This window comes from Notamacropus eugenii, chromosome 1 (genome assembly GCF_028372415.1).
Source record: "Notamacropus eugenii isolate mMacEug1 chromosome 1, mMacEug1.pri_v2, whole genome shotgun sequence".
NCBI lineage: Eukaryota > Metazoa > Chordata > Mammalia > Diprotodontia > Macropodidae > Notamacropus > Notamacropus eugenii.
Genome location: NC_092872.1, coordinates 354542782 through 354560051, shown reverse-complemented (window position 1 = coordinate 354560051; position 17270 = coordinate 354542782). Strand labels below are relative to the sequence as shown.

Sequence of the window (17270 nt, the reverse complement as noted above, 5' to 3'; positions counted from 1 at the left end):
AGAGGGGGCAGCCAGGTGGCACGGTAGATAGAACACCCGTCCTGGAGTCAGGAGACCTGAATTCAAAGCTGGTCTCTGACATTTACCAGCTGTGTGACCCTGGGCAAGTCACTTAACCCTGATTGCCTCAAAAAAACAAAACAAATATCATGGGAGAGACAATGCTACCTCTTTCACTAAGAGGCAGCTTCCTTATCTGTAAGTTGAGTGTGTTGGTTTAAAGGTCCCTTCCAGCTGTAGATCAATGATCTCATGTTCTTATAATTTAATGCCTGAAGTAGAAAATGTTCTATGGCTTAGTATACAGGACACTGGACTTTAGGTCAAGAAGACTTGGCTAAATATCTTGCCACTGACACTTACTAGCTATGTGGCCATGAGCATCTCTTTTACCTTTCTAAGTCTTAATTTTGATCATCTGTAAAATAGGAATAATACTTCTAGTGTTTACACTTGTCTTGTTATGAGGCTCAAAGTGTCATAATGGACATAAAGCACTTTGTAAAACTTGAAGTGCTATATAAGGGCAAAGCCACTGAGATAGAAAGTGGTATAGACTGGAATGCTAGGCATGCAGCAAAGCGGTATGCTAAAAATCTGAGAATTTCCTGTGCAAAATTTTGTGAAGAGAAATGTGGAGGCTGGATATATGAGTAAGACACAATCCTTGCTCTCAAGAAGTTTATAGTTTTAATGAGCAGGGGATATTGGGCAGAGAAAAGGCAACAACACAGATGACATCAATATAAGGCTGGACTACTGAAGGCCAAGTCAGGTGTAGACATAGCAAGTGAGTGCTACAGGAATTGGGATGAGAGAGATGACCTCATGTAGGAAGGAAAAGCCTTAGGGAGAAGTGATAGTGATTAGTCTTGGAAATGGGTAGGAGATTTTTATAGACGGAGAGGATGTCAGGAGAGAGAGCTAGAGGACACACAAAGAGATGGCTGTTGATCAAGACCATAGATGGAAAGTTGGGAGGGACCTTAGATTCTACCCTCATTTCTCATCCCCGTTTCACAGAAGAGGACACAGACCTAGAGCAGTGAATTTATTCAACCCAAGATCACACAGGTAGTAAGAGAAGAGCTGAGACTTGAAAGCAGGTGTTCTTATCTCAAATCCATCATTCTTATTGCTACAACCTCAATTTGGGAAAGCATGTGGCACCCACTGGAGGTTATGTCTGGTTAAAGCTTATGCTTACTTTTGACTGAATGTGGTATGGACTCATGAACTCGATACACTATTCATCCTAATGTGTGTTCGTCCTTTGTTGCCAAGGAAGACTATGCCACCAGAGAAATAATGACATGACTTGCCCTTGACTTTGTTTTGAGTGAGGGAGGGCTGTGCAGGTCACCAGCCTCACTTCTCCTTCAGAGCCATCTGAATCCAGTGACCAGATATTCATCAGGATGACTGGAGATGACCCAGGATGAGGCAATTGGGATTAATTGACTTGCCCAAGGTCACACAGCTAGTGAGTGTCAAGTGTCTGAGGTGAGATTTGAACTCAGGTCCTCCTGACTCCTGCACTGGTATTCTATCCACTGCACCACCACTCATCCCAATACATCTTAACTGTAGAAGGAGCTCATAAAGCAAATCCTGTTGCCAGTAAGATGTACGTGGGGCCAGGTTAAAATGAGTCATTTAAATCATAACTATGTTGTAGGAAGATTAATGTCTGTGTGTGAAGGTAGAGGCAAACAGATCATCAGTAGGCTATTCCAATATACAAGAGGAGAGGGCATGAAAACCTGGTTAGTGGGTGGGTGGCCGTGGGGGTACAGAGGAAAGGAGAGATGGATGTGTTGGTTGGCTGGCAGAAGGATTGAAAACAATCTCATTTCTCCAAATAACTGTTCAGGTACTAACTCTTCCTTTTTCATAAGATTTGCACCTAATCTGCTTGGTCTGAGGACAGGGGGGAAAGAATTCTCCATCTTTTACTAAGTCATCCATCTCTTTCAGATCTGTCCTCATCCTCTCTGCTCTGACTCCCAGGCACAAGGTTCTTCTTATCTATTTCTAATTAGAGGAACTCACTGGTTTGGCTAACCTTGCCTCCAGCTGGATTGGCAGCATGGTGCCAGCCTGAGCTGATTGGGCCTTTCCTGGAGCTCCCTCTCCATGGGCAGTATCTTGGCTCATTAGCTAGTTCATTCTGTAAAGCAAGTTTGCACTGACCTCATACCCTGCTCTCCCATATCCAGTGACTTGGTGGAAACAGAGACAATGGCTTCACATCTTCTACCAGGGTCAAAGGGAGGAGGTCTGGCATTGAAGAAGCCAGATGTCAATATTAGGGACAGAATCTTTCCTGAGTTACCTGTATTCATCATCCCTGTATGTATCATTCATTCATTCAACAAACACTTAGGATCATAAGATCTTTGAGTTGGAAGAGACTTCAGAGATAATAGGATTATATATAGATTTAGAGCTGGAAAGGAACTTATAGCTAATCTAATCCACCCCCCTCATTTTACAGATGAGGGAAACCTAGTCCTACAGAATTGAGCCTGTGACTTACCCAAGGTCAAAAGTTGGGATCTGAATCATGTTCTTCTGATTTCAATCCCAGTGCTGTGACTCACTTCCCATCGGAAGCCCTTGGATGGGACACATCCCTTGGATGGGATTGATTCTATTTCAAGTGGAATCAATAAAAGAGTTTCCTCCTTGATTGTAAAATGAGGGAGGTAGGCTAAATGTCTTCCCAGGTCCCTTCCAGGTCTAGATATATGATCTCATGAGCTTCTAATTTAACGTCTGAAGTAGGTTTTGCTTAGAGAATAGTATGGCACAGCAAAGAGAATGCTGGATTTTAAATCAGAAAGACTTGTGTAAAAATCTTGCCTCTGACACTTGATAGCTATATAGCCATAGGAAAATCACTTAGCCTTTTTAAGTCTTAATTTTTATCACCTATAAAATGGGAATAGTAGCTCCTGTACTCCTTTAGGGCTTTTTATGAAGCTCAAATACGATAATGTATGTAAAATGCATTCTGAAATGCAGAGTACTATATAAGTATCAGTTATTTTTATTTCAAGACTTCGTTTGCTATCAGAGCTGCTTGCTTAGTTTCTAGGCCCATTGCCTTGCCTTGACCCCCAAACATTTGTGTGTTATTCATTTCTGCTTCTAGCTTACTGATGGCTTTGCCTAGATCTGCTTGTTCAGAATCTCTAATCCTCCTGGTCCCTGATTCCTGCCTGGCTACAGAGATGCTTCTCTGCCTACAATCCTGATTCAACTCTCAGGCTGCCTTCTAGCTACATCAGGTACCACAAAGAAGAGAAACAGACCTGAACCACATCGATGTCATTCCACAAGCCTTTTCTCATTCAGTAATGGAAAGAATGTGGGATTTATAGTTAGAATCTATAAACTTGTATCCTGGTTCAAAGCATAGGGGAGCGACTTCCTTATTCCGAACCTCAGTTTTCTAAGCAGTAAAAAGGGATAATCACACCTGCCTCACAGGGATCTATAAGGAAATCACTTTGTAAACTTAAAATGAAATAAAAATGTATTACTGTAGTCAATTAGCCATATAAAAAAGTAACCAATATTTTCTTAAAAATGGAGAGAGGAAATAGTTCAAAAATGCTTCATGGACAGTTCCTCAAGGCTGCCATCCAGTCAATGATGCAGTTTTATTGGGTGGGGCTCAAGAAGGAACCAGACCACAAAGTAGTAGGTGAAATACTCTCTTTTGGATACCAAAGGGAGAAGAGTTATCAATGGTTTTCAAACATTCTTTTATCTGTGAGATGCAGGAATTCAATAGGAAGGAACCAACAAAGGTCTCTGAGATAGACAATGGCATACGTTAAAGGCAAAAGGAACTAAAAATGAATCTGGTCTATGCAGGAGACAGAGAAGAGATTGGCCCTGGATAGAGTGGAGGGTAAAGATTGATGGGTTCACCTGCCAATATTTGAGAGCTCTTCATAGTTTCTTAGCTTTATACATTGAGGGCTGAGATGGGCCTCAAAGTTTATGGAGACCAAACCTCTCATTTTGTGGATGAGGAAACTGAGGCCAGGGAGATTATAATATTGACCTATCTGAGACCACAGGAATAAGGTCACAGAGCCAGGACTCTTGTGCCTTTTTCCCCACCATGCTTCCTTTCCAGGTATCTTAGCTCCAGGGGTGGTAAAACCCCATCTATCTTTGCAGTTACCTCAGTAGCCCTCTCTCTGCGCTCTGCCTTACCCTATAAAATGTCTGAGTCAACTATTACCAGCACTGCTAGTTCCCATACCCAGTCTCCATCTTCCTTCAAATATTTCTTGTTCCTCCTCCCAACTGTTAAGGAGTCTCAGGTGAAAAGAGGACTCCATGAAACCTTCAATGCTGTTTTGCCTAGCAATCATCCTGTAGGATCATGTAGGCATAGGAAGACTTACAGGAATGGAGGCAAAGTAAAGTAAAACAGAACAAGGCAAATAACATACATAACAACTTCAGTGTAAGTGGAAATTTCGAACAATAACATGAACAATTGAAATCGAATGCTATGAAATGACAATGATTGAACTTGGCCCCAAAGAAGAGTTCTAAGAAGACACCTATCTCTTTTCTTTAGAGTGAGGCTGGACTGTGAATAAAGAACATTAGACATGGTTGGTGCATTGGTTAGTTTTGTATAAGGGATGGATCTCTGGAAAGGGGCAGAGAAGCATATACTGGGAAATAAATATGATAGAAAAGCAAAAGAAATCAACATTTTTTAAAGTTTAAAAACTGTTTCCAAACAATTTCTCCTGGCTAAAACAGCATTTAATTTCTGACTTAAACTTACTCCAACCATTCTTTTATACATTTATTCAATAGAATATGGATTCTCCACATGATGTGAATATGATGTTCTTTTTCTTGAACTTTGTTTCCTACTTTATAGAATGAGGAGAATGTGTTCTCTAAGGTTTCCTTCTCTGAAATTTTGTGTCTTGTGATCCCTTCAAGCTCTAGCATTCTTAATTCCATGTTCAAAGGTCCTGTTGAGCACTAACAATCTAAGCTCTATGATTCTAAGGCCCTATGCAGCTCTAATGCTTTATCTTCTATGACTCAAGGGCCTTATGCAGTTCTAATATTCTATGTTTGATATTTTTTTCTTTTTTTCGCTTTTAAATAGTATTTTACTTTTTACAATTACCATAAAGACAATTTTTAACATTCATTTTTTAAATAAAATTTTTATATTAAAATTTAAATTGATTAATTATATTTATTTAAATTACTTTAAAATTTAAATAAAAATTTTAGTTCCAAACTTTTTCCTTTCCTCCCTTACTTCCCTCCTTCCTAAGATGGTTAGCAATTTGAAATAGATTATATGTGTACCATCATGTAAACATTAATTTAAAGTCTTTAATTTAAAGTTTCCTTTCATCTCTGACATTTTCTGTTCTGTGATTCTAAGTTCCCTTGAAGCTCTAACACTCTATATTCTATGATTCTAAAGCCATTTCCAGCTCTAACATTCTGTGGTTTTGTGACATGAAGTAGAGAGAAGGGCTGTCAGCAAAGACTCTTTAAAGATCAGTTTAAGAAATCTTCATCAGAGATCAAAGGTACAGAGAGCTGCCTTGAATGGCCTCCTATTCCTATATTAACTTTGAATGATACAGCCAAAAGGATACCACCTGAAGCGATTCCTGGATTTCTAAATACCAAGTTTTATTTAGTCTACTTAGACATAGCTTTAGAAAAAAAATAATATTTCCCATTCTAGGCTTCCCACACAGGGTCTTTCTTGGCCAGGCTTACAAAAGGACTCAGCAGCAGAGATCTGTCTAATAATAAAAATAAGAGCGTAGCGCTGTCTCGTCATGCAGAAAGGTGAACAATGGCAAAACGTCTGAGGTAGGATGGGTCATCTTAATGCTCATCCTTACTCAGCCATCTAAGGACCACAAGCATAAGATCATCCATGTAGGGTCTGGCTGAGAACTTACCATTCGATATAACTTGTCTTCCAGCTCCTGGTTAATCCTCTGTAAGGCTAAGTAATTGTTTTGTATCCTGAAAAAAAAAAAGAATATTATGTCATTGGGGATCACTGACCCCCTCACTGAGGATAAGGGGAAGACATAAGTAACAGATCACTGCTAAAGTCACACATGTAGCTTATCCTTCATGATGTTCTCTTCCAGGATTATGCTCATTTCACCCTGCTACCCTTTTACTCCAAAGGCTCTTGATTACTCATTCAACAAATTCTCCATTTTGCCAAACACGAGAGGCTCAGCATGGTGCAAGGTACCAAGAGAGGAAGGGGAAAAGAGGATTATAAAACAGCATTTGTTCCATCCATCTGTACTAGGTGTGGGTGCTCCTCAGGAACACAGCTGAACCTTATCCACTGTGTATTCATGTGCCTGTTATTTCCAACATGGTTTAATGGCAACAGAGATGAACCTGGAGTTGGGAGACATAGGTTGGAATCTGGGCTCCAACCCTAGCTAGTTATGTGATATGGGGCAAGTCACATTATCCTCTGAAGTTTTCTTGAATTTCCAGTAAATAGGGAAAATTACGCTTTGTACTACCTACCTACCATGCTTATCACCAGGCATATACTTTATAAACTCAGAGACAGCTAAGTGGCCCAGTGGATAGAGCACTAGACTTTGAGTCAAGAAGGCATGAGTTCAGATCTGGCCTTAGACACTTACTGGCTGTATGACTCTGGGCAAATAATTCAAATTCAGTCTGCCTCAATTTCTTCATCTATAAAATGAGAGGTACCTACTTCACAGGGCTGTTGTGAGGATCAAAGACATGTAAAGAGCTTAGCACAGTTTCTGGCACATAGTAGGCACTTAATGGTTCTTTCCTTCCCTTAAAAGAGCCATAGAAGTGGGAACTATAATTTTTGTTGCTGCCCTTAATATACTGTTATTCTTGCCCATAGAATCACAGAATCTGTGATAGAAGGAACTTCAGAGATCATCTAATCCAATCGCCTTTCCAAATAATCAAACAATCCATTAACAAACTTTGAGTTGGTACCTACTATGTGTAGAACATGATGCTAGGTGCAGGTTTTGGGGGAGGAGATTTAGATAAAAACCCAGATACCTGATTTCATGAGCTCATAGTATAGGTATTCCTAACCAATATGACACCAGGCATTTTCTCTGGCTATCTTTCGTGGCTGGAATATTCTCCCTTCTCATCTCCATCTCTAAGTCTGAACTAAAATTCCATTTTCTATAGGAAGTCTTTTCCAACCTCTCTTAATTCTAGTGCCTCCCTTCTTAATTTTTCCCTGTTGATCCCATACATAGCTTGTTTGTACATATTTGTCTACTTGTTGCCTCCCCCATTAGATTGTGAGATCCTTGGGAGCAAGGACTGGCTTTTGCCTCTTTTTGTATCATTATCAATGAGCACAGTGCTTGGCACTAAGAAGGCACTTAAGAAATGGCTCTTAACTTCTGACTTCCTTTTATAGCAGCCCTGACAGATGACAATTCATCTTTGTGGTCTGGATTCTTAGGACAGCACTCTATTCCAAAGCTCTTCTCTCTAAAGTTAGCAAGGATCTGCTGCATCTAATGGCCTTGGTTCAATTCTCATATACCATAATTTAGCTACTGCTCTTCCTGGATTCCCTCTTCTGCCTTGGATTTCTTCACAATGCTCTTTCCTGGTTCTCTTCTTATCTGTTCCTTCTCAGTATTTTTTTGCTGATCGTTATTCATCTCACTCCCTAAATGTGGGTCTCCCTAAACACTGTTTTATACTTTCTCTTCACTTTCCTTACTCTTTCCCTGAATGATCGCACGTTCCCAAGGATTCAGGCATCATTTCTATGCTGATGCCTACCAAAGCTGTATACTGAACCCAATCTTTCTTTTGAACATCCTTTCTTGAAATTTGCCAACCTCCTGTTGGTCATCTCTACCTTGATCACTAAGAGACACCTTAAACTCAGCATGTCCAAAACAATATTCATCTTTCCCCCTACACATGCCCCTCTTTCAAGCACCCCAATTTCTGCTGAAGGTATCCCTATCACAATCTTGAAATTAACCATAATGCATCCCTTTCTCTTATTCCTTGATCCAATCAGCTGCCAAGTTGTCCATCCCATGCCCACATTTTACATATACCCCCTTCTTTCCACTCACATAATCATTATTCTAATTCAGAACCCCAAAGCCTTTCAACTGGACCACTGTAACTGTCTTATAGGTGGCTTCCTTGATCCCAGTCTCTCTTCCCCACACAGCTGCCAAAACAATCTTCATAAGATACTTTTCTGACTGTCAGTCCCCTGCTGACAAATTTAAGATAAAACACAAATTCCTCAGTCTGGCATTTAAAGCCCCCCTGCAATCTGATTCCACCTTACAATTTCCAACATATTCTACACTCCAGGGAAGATAGATTGCTTGCCATCCTCCAAACTTGATATTCTATTGCACGCCTCCATGATACGACTTCACATAGGCTGTTCCTCTCCCCTAGCCTGGCATTTACTCTCTCAAGTAAATTTCTCAGAATCCTTATCTTTATTTAAGACTCAGCTCAGGGGCCATCTCTTATACAAAGCTTCTCCCAGTTATCCCAGTTCTCAGTGCTTTCTCCCTCCTCTTACCTTGAACTTACTTATTTGTGTACCTGTCATATCATTCACCCAAGCCCCAGGGGGATGTAAGCTCCCTTAGAACAGGAACTATTTTGGTGTTTTGCTTTGTAGACCCAGTATTCAGCTTGTTGAATTGAACTATATTTTTCTGAATTCTTCCAGTAATGGCAGGCTCATTACTTACAGTGGCAGCTCATTCCACTCTTGGACAGCTCTGTTAGGAAGTTCTTTCCTTTAATCAACCATAACTGATATTCTTGTAAGATCTCTCTGTTGGTCCTATTTCTGCTTTCTGCCTACCAAATGCAGTTAACTCATCTATAGAAAAACAGCTGAAAGTTAGGAAGATGGGAAGGAATCTCTGAGTATTCCTGATCGCTGTTACAAAGCCCATAAATGAAAGCTCATGAACTTCACTCAGAGAAGCTCCTTTGCTGTACTTAGAGCCTATCGATTCCTCTTTGATGCATATTTCTAACAAGCTTGGTTACTTAGTTTCCCAGCTCATGGAAATTTAGAAGTAGCAAGTTATGAGAAGGAAGGGGACTTCTAGAAGTAGTTACACTGAGGGCAGCTGATCACTTCTCAGATGTGCCTTGCTGTTCTCAGTACCTTTCTTTTGATGTATAGCAGTGATAAAACACAGTGATAAAATACCTCCTTCCCTAAGGTCTTCTTTGAACTCAACACTAAGGGTTAAATTATACATCCTCTATTTAAGAAGGCAGGGAAATATGAGATATATTTCACAGATGTTATCACCTACATCACTAACACTTAAAAATTTTGTACCTAAAGGTTTAAACCAGGGATTCTTAACCTGAGGTCCACAAACTTGTTTTTAAAAATAGGCTGAAAACTGTATTTCAATATATTTACCTTCCTTTGTAATCCCACGTGTTTTATTTTATGCATTTAAAAACATCATTCTGAGAAGGTATCTTTAGGCTTCACCAGACTGCCAGAACTATCCACGATACCAAAAAGGTTAAGATACCCTGATTTAAATTCTCCATCATTGGAAATGCCATTCTTGAGGGTTCTAGGTTATCTATGTGAGGAGGAAAGGACAGGGGTTCACTATATTGTCCTCTGCACACAAGATGCAGTAAATCAAGTTTGCCAATTTTTTAGTGCCCAATAATGTTTTTTTCTTTTCTCAGAGACACAGGTAACAATATGTTTTGAAAAGCATTGTCTCAGAAGTTTGTTTTTTCTTCTTGGTGGACTTCAGGACACCAGATTATTTTGCCTCACTGATGAAAACATGCCTCTTTATAAGTAGCATGTGTGCAGAACTGTAATTACTAATAACCAATGAGCAATGATGACAGGAAATTTAAGGGGCAAATGCTTTCCTCACCCACTGTCCTGGTAGCTAAGTGACAATTATTTCATGATTCCCCTTCTGTGGGGATATCCTTCACCAGTTCAAGTCACAACTCCTCTCTGAAAGTTGAGGTGGCCAAAAAATTCATCATCATTTTGGTCAAATGGGTGAGGAATGTCTAGGGACTCAGTGAGGTTGGTCCTAGGATGAAACAACAGTTGCTCAGTAGGCATTTGGTAAAGATCTACTGGGTGCCAGCCATTGTGCTACTGGCGAGGTAAAGAAAGGCCAAAGACAGTTCCTGCTCTTGAGGAGCTCATAGCCTAACTGGGGAGATAACATGGAAATAACTATGTTCAAATAAGATCCAGACAGGACTGTTAATGTTTGTCCTTAGTTCCCAAACAGGACCATGGCATTAGGAAAGTGATATCACAGCTTGTAAGTGAACTGGATTTAAGTGAGAAAGGGCTGTGCAAGATCACCAGCCTCATTTTTTTCTCCAGAGCCATATGGGTCCAGTGGCCAGATATAGTTCAGGATGAGTGGAGATGGCCCCCTCTAGACAGGTTAAATTGGAGAAAATCAATAGAGAAAGCACTAGCATTAAGGGGATCAGGAAAGGTTTGTTGTAGGAGGTGAAGATTATAGCTGTGACTTGAAGGAGTCCAGAAAAGCCTAGAGGCAGAGATGAGGAGAAACCTTGTTCCAGGTATGGGGAACAGAGTGTAAAAACGGCAGGAGTGTGTAGATACATGTATTATATGAAGCACAGCAAGGTGTCAGTGTCACTGGACTGCAGAGTACTGTGGGTGAGGAGAGTAAGGGGTAAGAAAACTAGACAGGTAGAAGGAGGCCAGGTCATGAAGGGTTTTGACTGTTAGAGGATTTTATATTTGATCCTAGAGATGACACTGTCTTTCATGGGGCCAGCATTTAAAGCTAAAGTTTGCTGGGCTATATTTTTCCTTTTTTGTTTTTAATGGTAGTTTATTTTTCCTGAATACATGTAGAGACAATTTCTAACATTCATTTTTAATAAGATTTTGAGTTCCAAATTTTTCTTCCTTCCTCCCTCTGTCCTCTTCTCTTAGACAGTAAGGAACTTGATGCTGATTATATATGAGCAATCATGAAAACATATTTCCATATTAGTCATGTTGTAAAAGAAGAAATAGAATAAAAGGGAAAAAAACTACAAAAAAAGGTGAAAATAGTATACTTTGATCTGCATTCAGACTCCATCAGTTCTTTCTCTGGATGAGGATCTGCTGGGTTATTTGACTTCAGATCAAAAACACTTCGGAAGTTTATAAAAACAAAACTCTGGTCAAACATAATGGTCAATATTAGCAACGCACTATCAATATTAAAAGTCACCTCCCTCTATTCTGCTAAAAAGTGATTACCAATTTTTTTGGGGGGAAGCAATATATTTTGCAAATGGGGCGTTGTTTTTATGTTTGTTGATCATTACCCCGAGTCAAAACAAAATGATTAATAATTTAAAAAACAGTTTATACAACCAGAGACTGGATAGCCCACTTAGGGTCCAAAACCCAACCAGATAAATCATAGGGTGGGGAAAGTAGGGTTATACAATGGCTTGTGGGAACAAGAGCTGATAGTTTTTATAGACTGAAAGTTTAGTATCGATATGGCAGTCAAAAAACCAGCTCAACCTTAAGGTGCATTAATAGCAGTCTAGGTACTAGAATGAAGCAGGTAGTGGGCCAGTGCTGGTCAAAGTACCTTTGGAGTACTATTTTCAGCTCTTAGTACCCTGATTTTAGGAAAGTCAGTGACAACCCTGAAAGCATCCAGAGGGGAACAAACTAGAACCATGCCATCATAAGAATCAGCTAAAGAACAGGGGTTATTTTAACCCCAAGAACAGAAGGCTATAGGATTGGAGAGGAGAGGGGAGGGGAAGGGGATCATGACTGCTATCTTTAAACATCTAAAGGGGTATTTATTGTTCTTTTTGGTCAAACTGAGCAGGAATACGAAGAACAAAGGGTAGCACTTGCAGAGAGGCCAATTTTAGCTTGATATAAAGGGGGAAAAAAGCCTTCCTAACAATTAGAGCTATCCAAAAATGGAATGGGCTACTTCAGTATGGAATGTTTCCCATTGCTAGAGGCCTTCAGAGGCTGGATGACCACCCACTGGGGACATTGTAAAGGAGAATGAAGGCTTCAGGAAGCTGTGACGACAGATGACAGAACTACAGAAAATCAGATGCAGAAGGAAGAAACCACTCAGTTCAAATTGTACCTGCACCCTGCACACCCTCCTAGCCTCAACTCCCAGTGAGGTGTGGAGGGAAATAATCACCTCCCAAGGAAGCCTATTCCACTCTCTGGGGCAGATTTATATTGAGTCTAAAGTTGTTCTCTGACTTAGTACTTCATTGCAATGCTAGGATTTAAAAAATTCCCAATGGATGCTTGAGGCAAAATGCCTTCCACATCCAGAGAAAGAACTATGGAATTAGATCGCAGAATGAAGCACACCATTTTCTTTTGTATTATGTTTTGTTTTGTTTTCTGATTTCTCCCGTTCGTTTTAATTCTTCTGTGCAACAAGACTAAGGTGAAAATGTGTTTAATAGGAACGTATGTGTAGAACCTATATAAAATTGTATGCTATATCAGGGAGGGAGCAGGGAGAGAGGGCGGAAAGAGTGGGAGGGAGGAAAAAATCTAAGATATATGGAAGTGATTGTAGGACACTGAAAACAAATAAAATAATTTAATAATAAAAATAATAAAAAGATTATTGGAAAAAAAAAAGGATCCATGAAGTTCTGGCTTTAAAATGAAGGCTTCTGTCTCTTAATGTTATCAGGCCAGGACTTCAAAATAGGAAAATAAAAGACGATTCTAAATTATAAAAAAACCAAAATTGTTCTCTGCAGCTTCCAATCCCTGCTCCTTGTTTTGCTCCCTGGGGTCAAACTGAATGAATCTAACTCTTCTTCCAAGTTTGAATGCTCCTGCTAAGTCTTCTCAAAGCACAGCATCTCCGTTTTCTTCATTTGATCCTGACCCTAACCCACCTTGAGGCACCCTCCAGATTGCCAGCCTCTTAACTTCCTAGTTTTCCATTTCCTTACTTGTAAAATAAGGATAATTGTACTTGCCCTATTCATTTCAGAGGTTCCTTGTGAGGATCAAATGAATTGATATACATAAAGTATTTTGTCAGTAAGGCAGTCAGTTAGTAAGCATTTATTAGTCACTTACTGTAAACCTTAAAACACTGTCAAGAGCCTCAGATTCTAAGGGTTGGAAGGGACGATAGTGGTTATATGGCCCAACCAATTCCTACTCAAACAAAAATCCCCTTTCAAACATAATTAACAGCCTCCAGGGTCCTGAAACCCACTACCAGCCAACTCAGCTTCTTCTCCTCTTGGATAACTAAAATTGTTAGGATGTTTTTCCTTATGTGAATTCTAAATTTGGCTCATTACAATTTGTACATGCTTCTCTTGCTTTTGCATCCAGCATCAAACAGAAAGAATCTAATTCCTCATCTGTGTGACTGACAGCCCTTGAAAGACTTAAAGCAAACTATCATGTCTGCCAAGTTTTCTCTTCTCCAGGTGAAATATCAAGTTTCTTCAAATAAGCCTTACATGGCATGATCTCAAATGTCCTCACCATCCTAGTTTTCCTGATCTGAGCATACTTTTACTCATCAATGTCTTTCTGAAAATGATGTGCAGAACTGTATACAATATTCCAGATGTAGTTTAACTCAGGTCAGAGTATGGGGAATTAATGCTTCCCTAGTTCTGGACACTGTACCTTCCTTAATGCAGCTTAAGTAACTTTGGCGACTAGCATATTATCACACTCCTGATTCATATGGAATTTACCATCTATTAAAACCCTTCAGATCTCTTTTTTTTCAAATGAATTGTTGTATAGTCACATCTCCTTCCTTCCCCCCATAAAACCTGATTTTTATTCCTATTAAATTTCATCTTATCAAGACTGGTAGTTCAGATATTCCAGGATGTAAGTGTTCTGGACCTTTGTAAACTGTAAAGGACTTTGTAATGACTTTGTAAACCATGACCCTTTGTCATTTACAAAGAGCTTTATAATTCACAAAGGACTTTACAGTTGGCAAATCCCCATGAAATTTATAAAGTCTTTTGTAAACAAGGAGGGATTTGTGGTAATAATAAAATTGAACCTAACCATGCGTGGGGCTATGGCAGTTGGTAGTCTCTTATCCTGGCTCCTTTGCCAGCTGATTCCTCCACTACTTCTGGTCAGTTTTCATGATTTCCCACTGGAGCTAGTGGGGTGAGACTGTGGTTCCTCTCATCCTGGTTTAATTATGCTGATGTGGCCAAGATAATGTATACCAAGTACTTTGCAAACTATAATGTGCTGTATAAATGTCAGTTATTATTGGAATTATTGTTTCCTCAAGGACTATAGCCTAGACAGACCCAGCATGCTTAACTTTTACCTGGCAAGTTATAGGGCAATCCTATGTCCTATGTTTTAGATATGGCAGCTCCAGGATTTCTATAGAGACACAGAAATGTCATTGAGTAAGAGTTGCAGCTGGCAGACAGGCTTTCAGACTGGTAAGACTGCAGTAAGATTTCTAGAATCTTGGAAATTTCCAGTGTGCAGAAACCCAGTATCTACCAAATCAGTCTATTTTACCTTTGGATAACTAATTGTCAGGAGGTTTTGTTGTTTGTTTATTTTTATTATCCCAGAAGGGAATTTCAAAGATCTTTTACCTTCCCCTTTTATTAACTTCCTTATCTCACATAGGGGGAAACTAGGACCTTAAGAGTGGAAATGACTTAAATATTTCCAATGTCACATGATCTATGTGTGGTACCTCAGTTGGGACCCACAGTGTATCATAAATTTAAAAATGGAAGGGACCTTAGAAGTCATGTGTTCTAACCCCCTGAAAGTAACGATTATTTCTCTGTTATATTAATAACCAATTAATATTAGGGGAGGGGAATCCAGGTTTTTTTTCCTTTCTATTTTCTCATTCAAAGTCCAGACCTCTAAAGTGCATTTCTGACCCTGCCCAAAGAATTCACCCCATCTAGAATATCTTATCCAGGTGGAATTTTCATCCCCCTTTGTTCACTGACTATGTGGAGGACAGATCCTTTGGTATAGAGGCAGGAGTGGTCTGGTTTTAGTTGAATCTCTCTTTGTCCACGAGTGACATGATCAGAGTCATATACTGAGTCATATGCCCCTCTTAGAATAGGCCCACCTCTCATTGTAATGTTCATTCTCTCATTAATTGTTAGCCCATCAGAGTTGACATCTACCTATTGGGAATATTCACTTTTCTAAGAGTACATAAGCATTAAGTGGCCTCCATGACTGTTTCTGGTTTATGAAAGCCAAATGACCCTCATTTTATTATCTGCTAGCCACAATGAATAAAATTGATTATTAATTACCCAGAAATCATGTCTCTTGGGTTTTTCATTCATCATAACCCTTATTTTACAGATGTAGAAACAAGAGTCTCAAAGAGGTTAAAGCTTTGATCAAGGTCACACAGATATCAATGGCAGAGCGGGGATCTGAATCTAGGTCTTTACTATTTCTAAACCCAACATCAATTGCTCTGCACTGCCTCTAGGACTCTGAACATCCAGGACAGAGGATCGGCTGCTATTTCCCACTGAGACTGGAAAGGCTGAGAAGGAGGAAGCCTTTATATTTTTGTTCTGTAAACATTTTCCAGGGTGGTAGGAGCTACATTTGAAAAAAAAAAAAAAGACCTGCTGCAGCATCCTGGCTGTTACTCAACTCAGGGCTGCACATTTCGGAAAAGTAGGGCTTAAGTTTTCAGTGACACAACCTTGTGCCAGCCCCTCAGTTTTTGCGGCTCTCTTGGAAGAAGGATCAGCAGTGCACATCAAGTGGGAAAACTGGAGCGAATCATCCGTGAAATACACATTGCCATAGAGAAGATGATAATAGCCACTCCTCTCATTTCGTTAATGCTTAACGGTTTACAAAGCTCTTTTCTCACAACAACTCGGTGAGGCAGAGAGTGGAAGGATTATTATGCCCATCCTAAATACCCTCACCCACACAATGACCCAGCTGAAATGCCACCTGCTTAGAGAGCTTCTTCTTCTTTTCCCAGTCTGAAAGGATAATAATGATAGCTGACATTTATATCCTGCTTGAAGTTTTGCAAAAAGCACATTACATTTCAGAATTTAATCTGAGCCTCACAATAGGCTTGCAAAGTATGGGTATTATTATATCCATTTTACAGATAAGAAAACTGAGGTTTGTCCAAGTAAAGTGATTTCCTGTGGTCATACGGCTACTAAGTGCCAGAGGTGGGATTCAAACCCAGATCATTTCCAAATCCAGGTCTCACCTTCTTTCCACTATACCAAGCTGACTCTCATATGAGGGATGATTTTTTTTCTCATACTTCATATAACTTTTTTTTGTTCTCTTCTTACTGGACATTATTATATATTATAGTTATCCACCTATTAAGCATCATATCCCCTTATTAGAGAATAAATTTCATAAAGACAGGGGCTGTCTTCTAATCTTTTTATCCCTTCTAGAACCCTGTAGAATATTTTGCATGCGTAAGACATATAAAATCCTCAGTTATCTGGATTGCTTGGGTACTTTTAACAGTTAGGTTACTTTCATCCATTTGAACCTCATAATAGTCCTGTGAGGATAGCAGGGCAGGGATTACTCTCTCTACCCCATAGCTAAGACAGATGGAGGCCCAAAGAAGTGACTTTTACAAGAGCATATGGCCAATATGGTAGAGATGCGTCTCAAACTCAGGTTTCCTGACTCCCAGGACAGTGCTTTTTCATCCAGGGTTGCAGTTGCTATGGAGGGAGTCAAGGCAGGGAGGAATTAGGGCATGTGTGCCTCTATCATAGATGGATGCTGTGAGGCTAGGGGGTTTCAGGAAAGATTTTTTGGAAGAGGAGGCACTCCTGATGCTGAGATTTTACAAAAGCATTTGATAAACTATCTCATAATAAGGAATAAGATGAATGCATTTGAACTAGCCAAAGTCAAAAGAGTTGCCATGAATGGTTCAAAGTCAACTTGGCAGGTGTCCATTGCTCTGTGGATCTATGCTTGGCCCTTTGATGCTTAATATTTTTTATCAGTGACTTGGATAAAGACATAGATGAAATGCTTATAAAATCTATAAATGACACAAAGCTTGGAAGGAAGGATAACACTATGGGTGGAATTATTCTTATGTTGAGCCAAATTAAATTAGATTAAATTAAATTGGGATAAA

At 39.7% G+C, this 17270-nt stretch overlaps 1 protein-coding gene across 4 annotated transcripts in view; it reads right to left on the bottom strand.

Annotated features, from left to right (window-relative positions):
* The window catches only part of BEGAIN (brain enriched guanylate kinase associated), a 265638-nt gene that overhangs the window by 52291 nt on the left and 196077 nt on the right, over positions 1-17270 (bottom strand). For all 4 annotated transcript variants that reach the window (XM_072630224.1, XM_072630225.1, XM_072630226.1 and 1 more), the window contains one exon: positions 5982-6048. In XM_072630224.1, coding sequence (XP_072486325.1) covers positions 5982-6048 — 67 coding nt within the window. The remainder of the gene's footprint in view (positions 1-5981; positions 6049-17270) is intronic.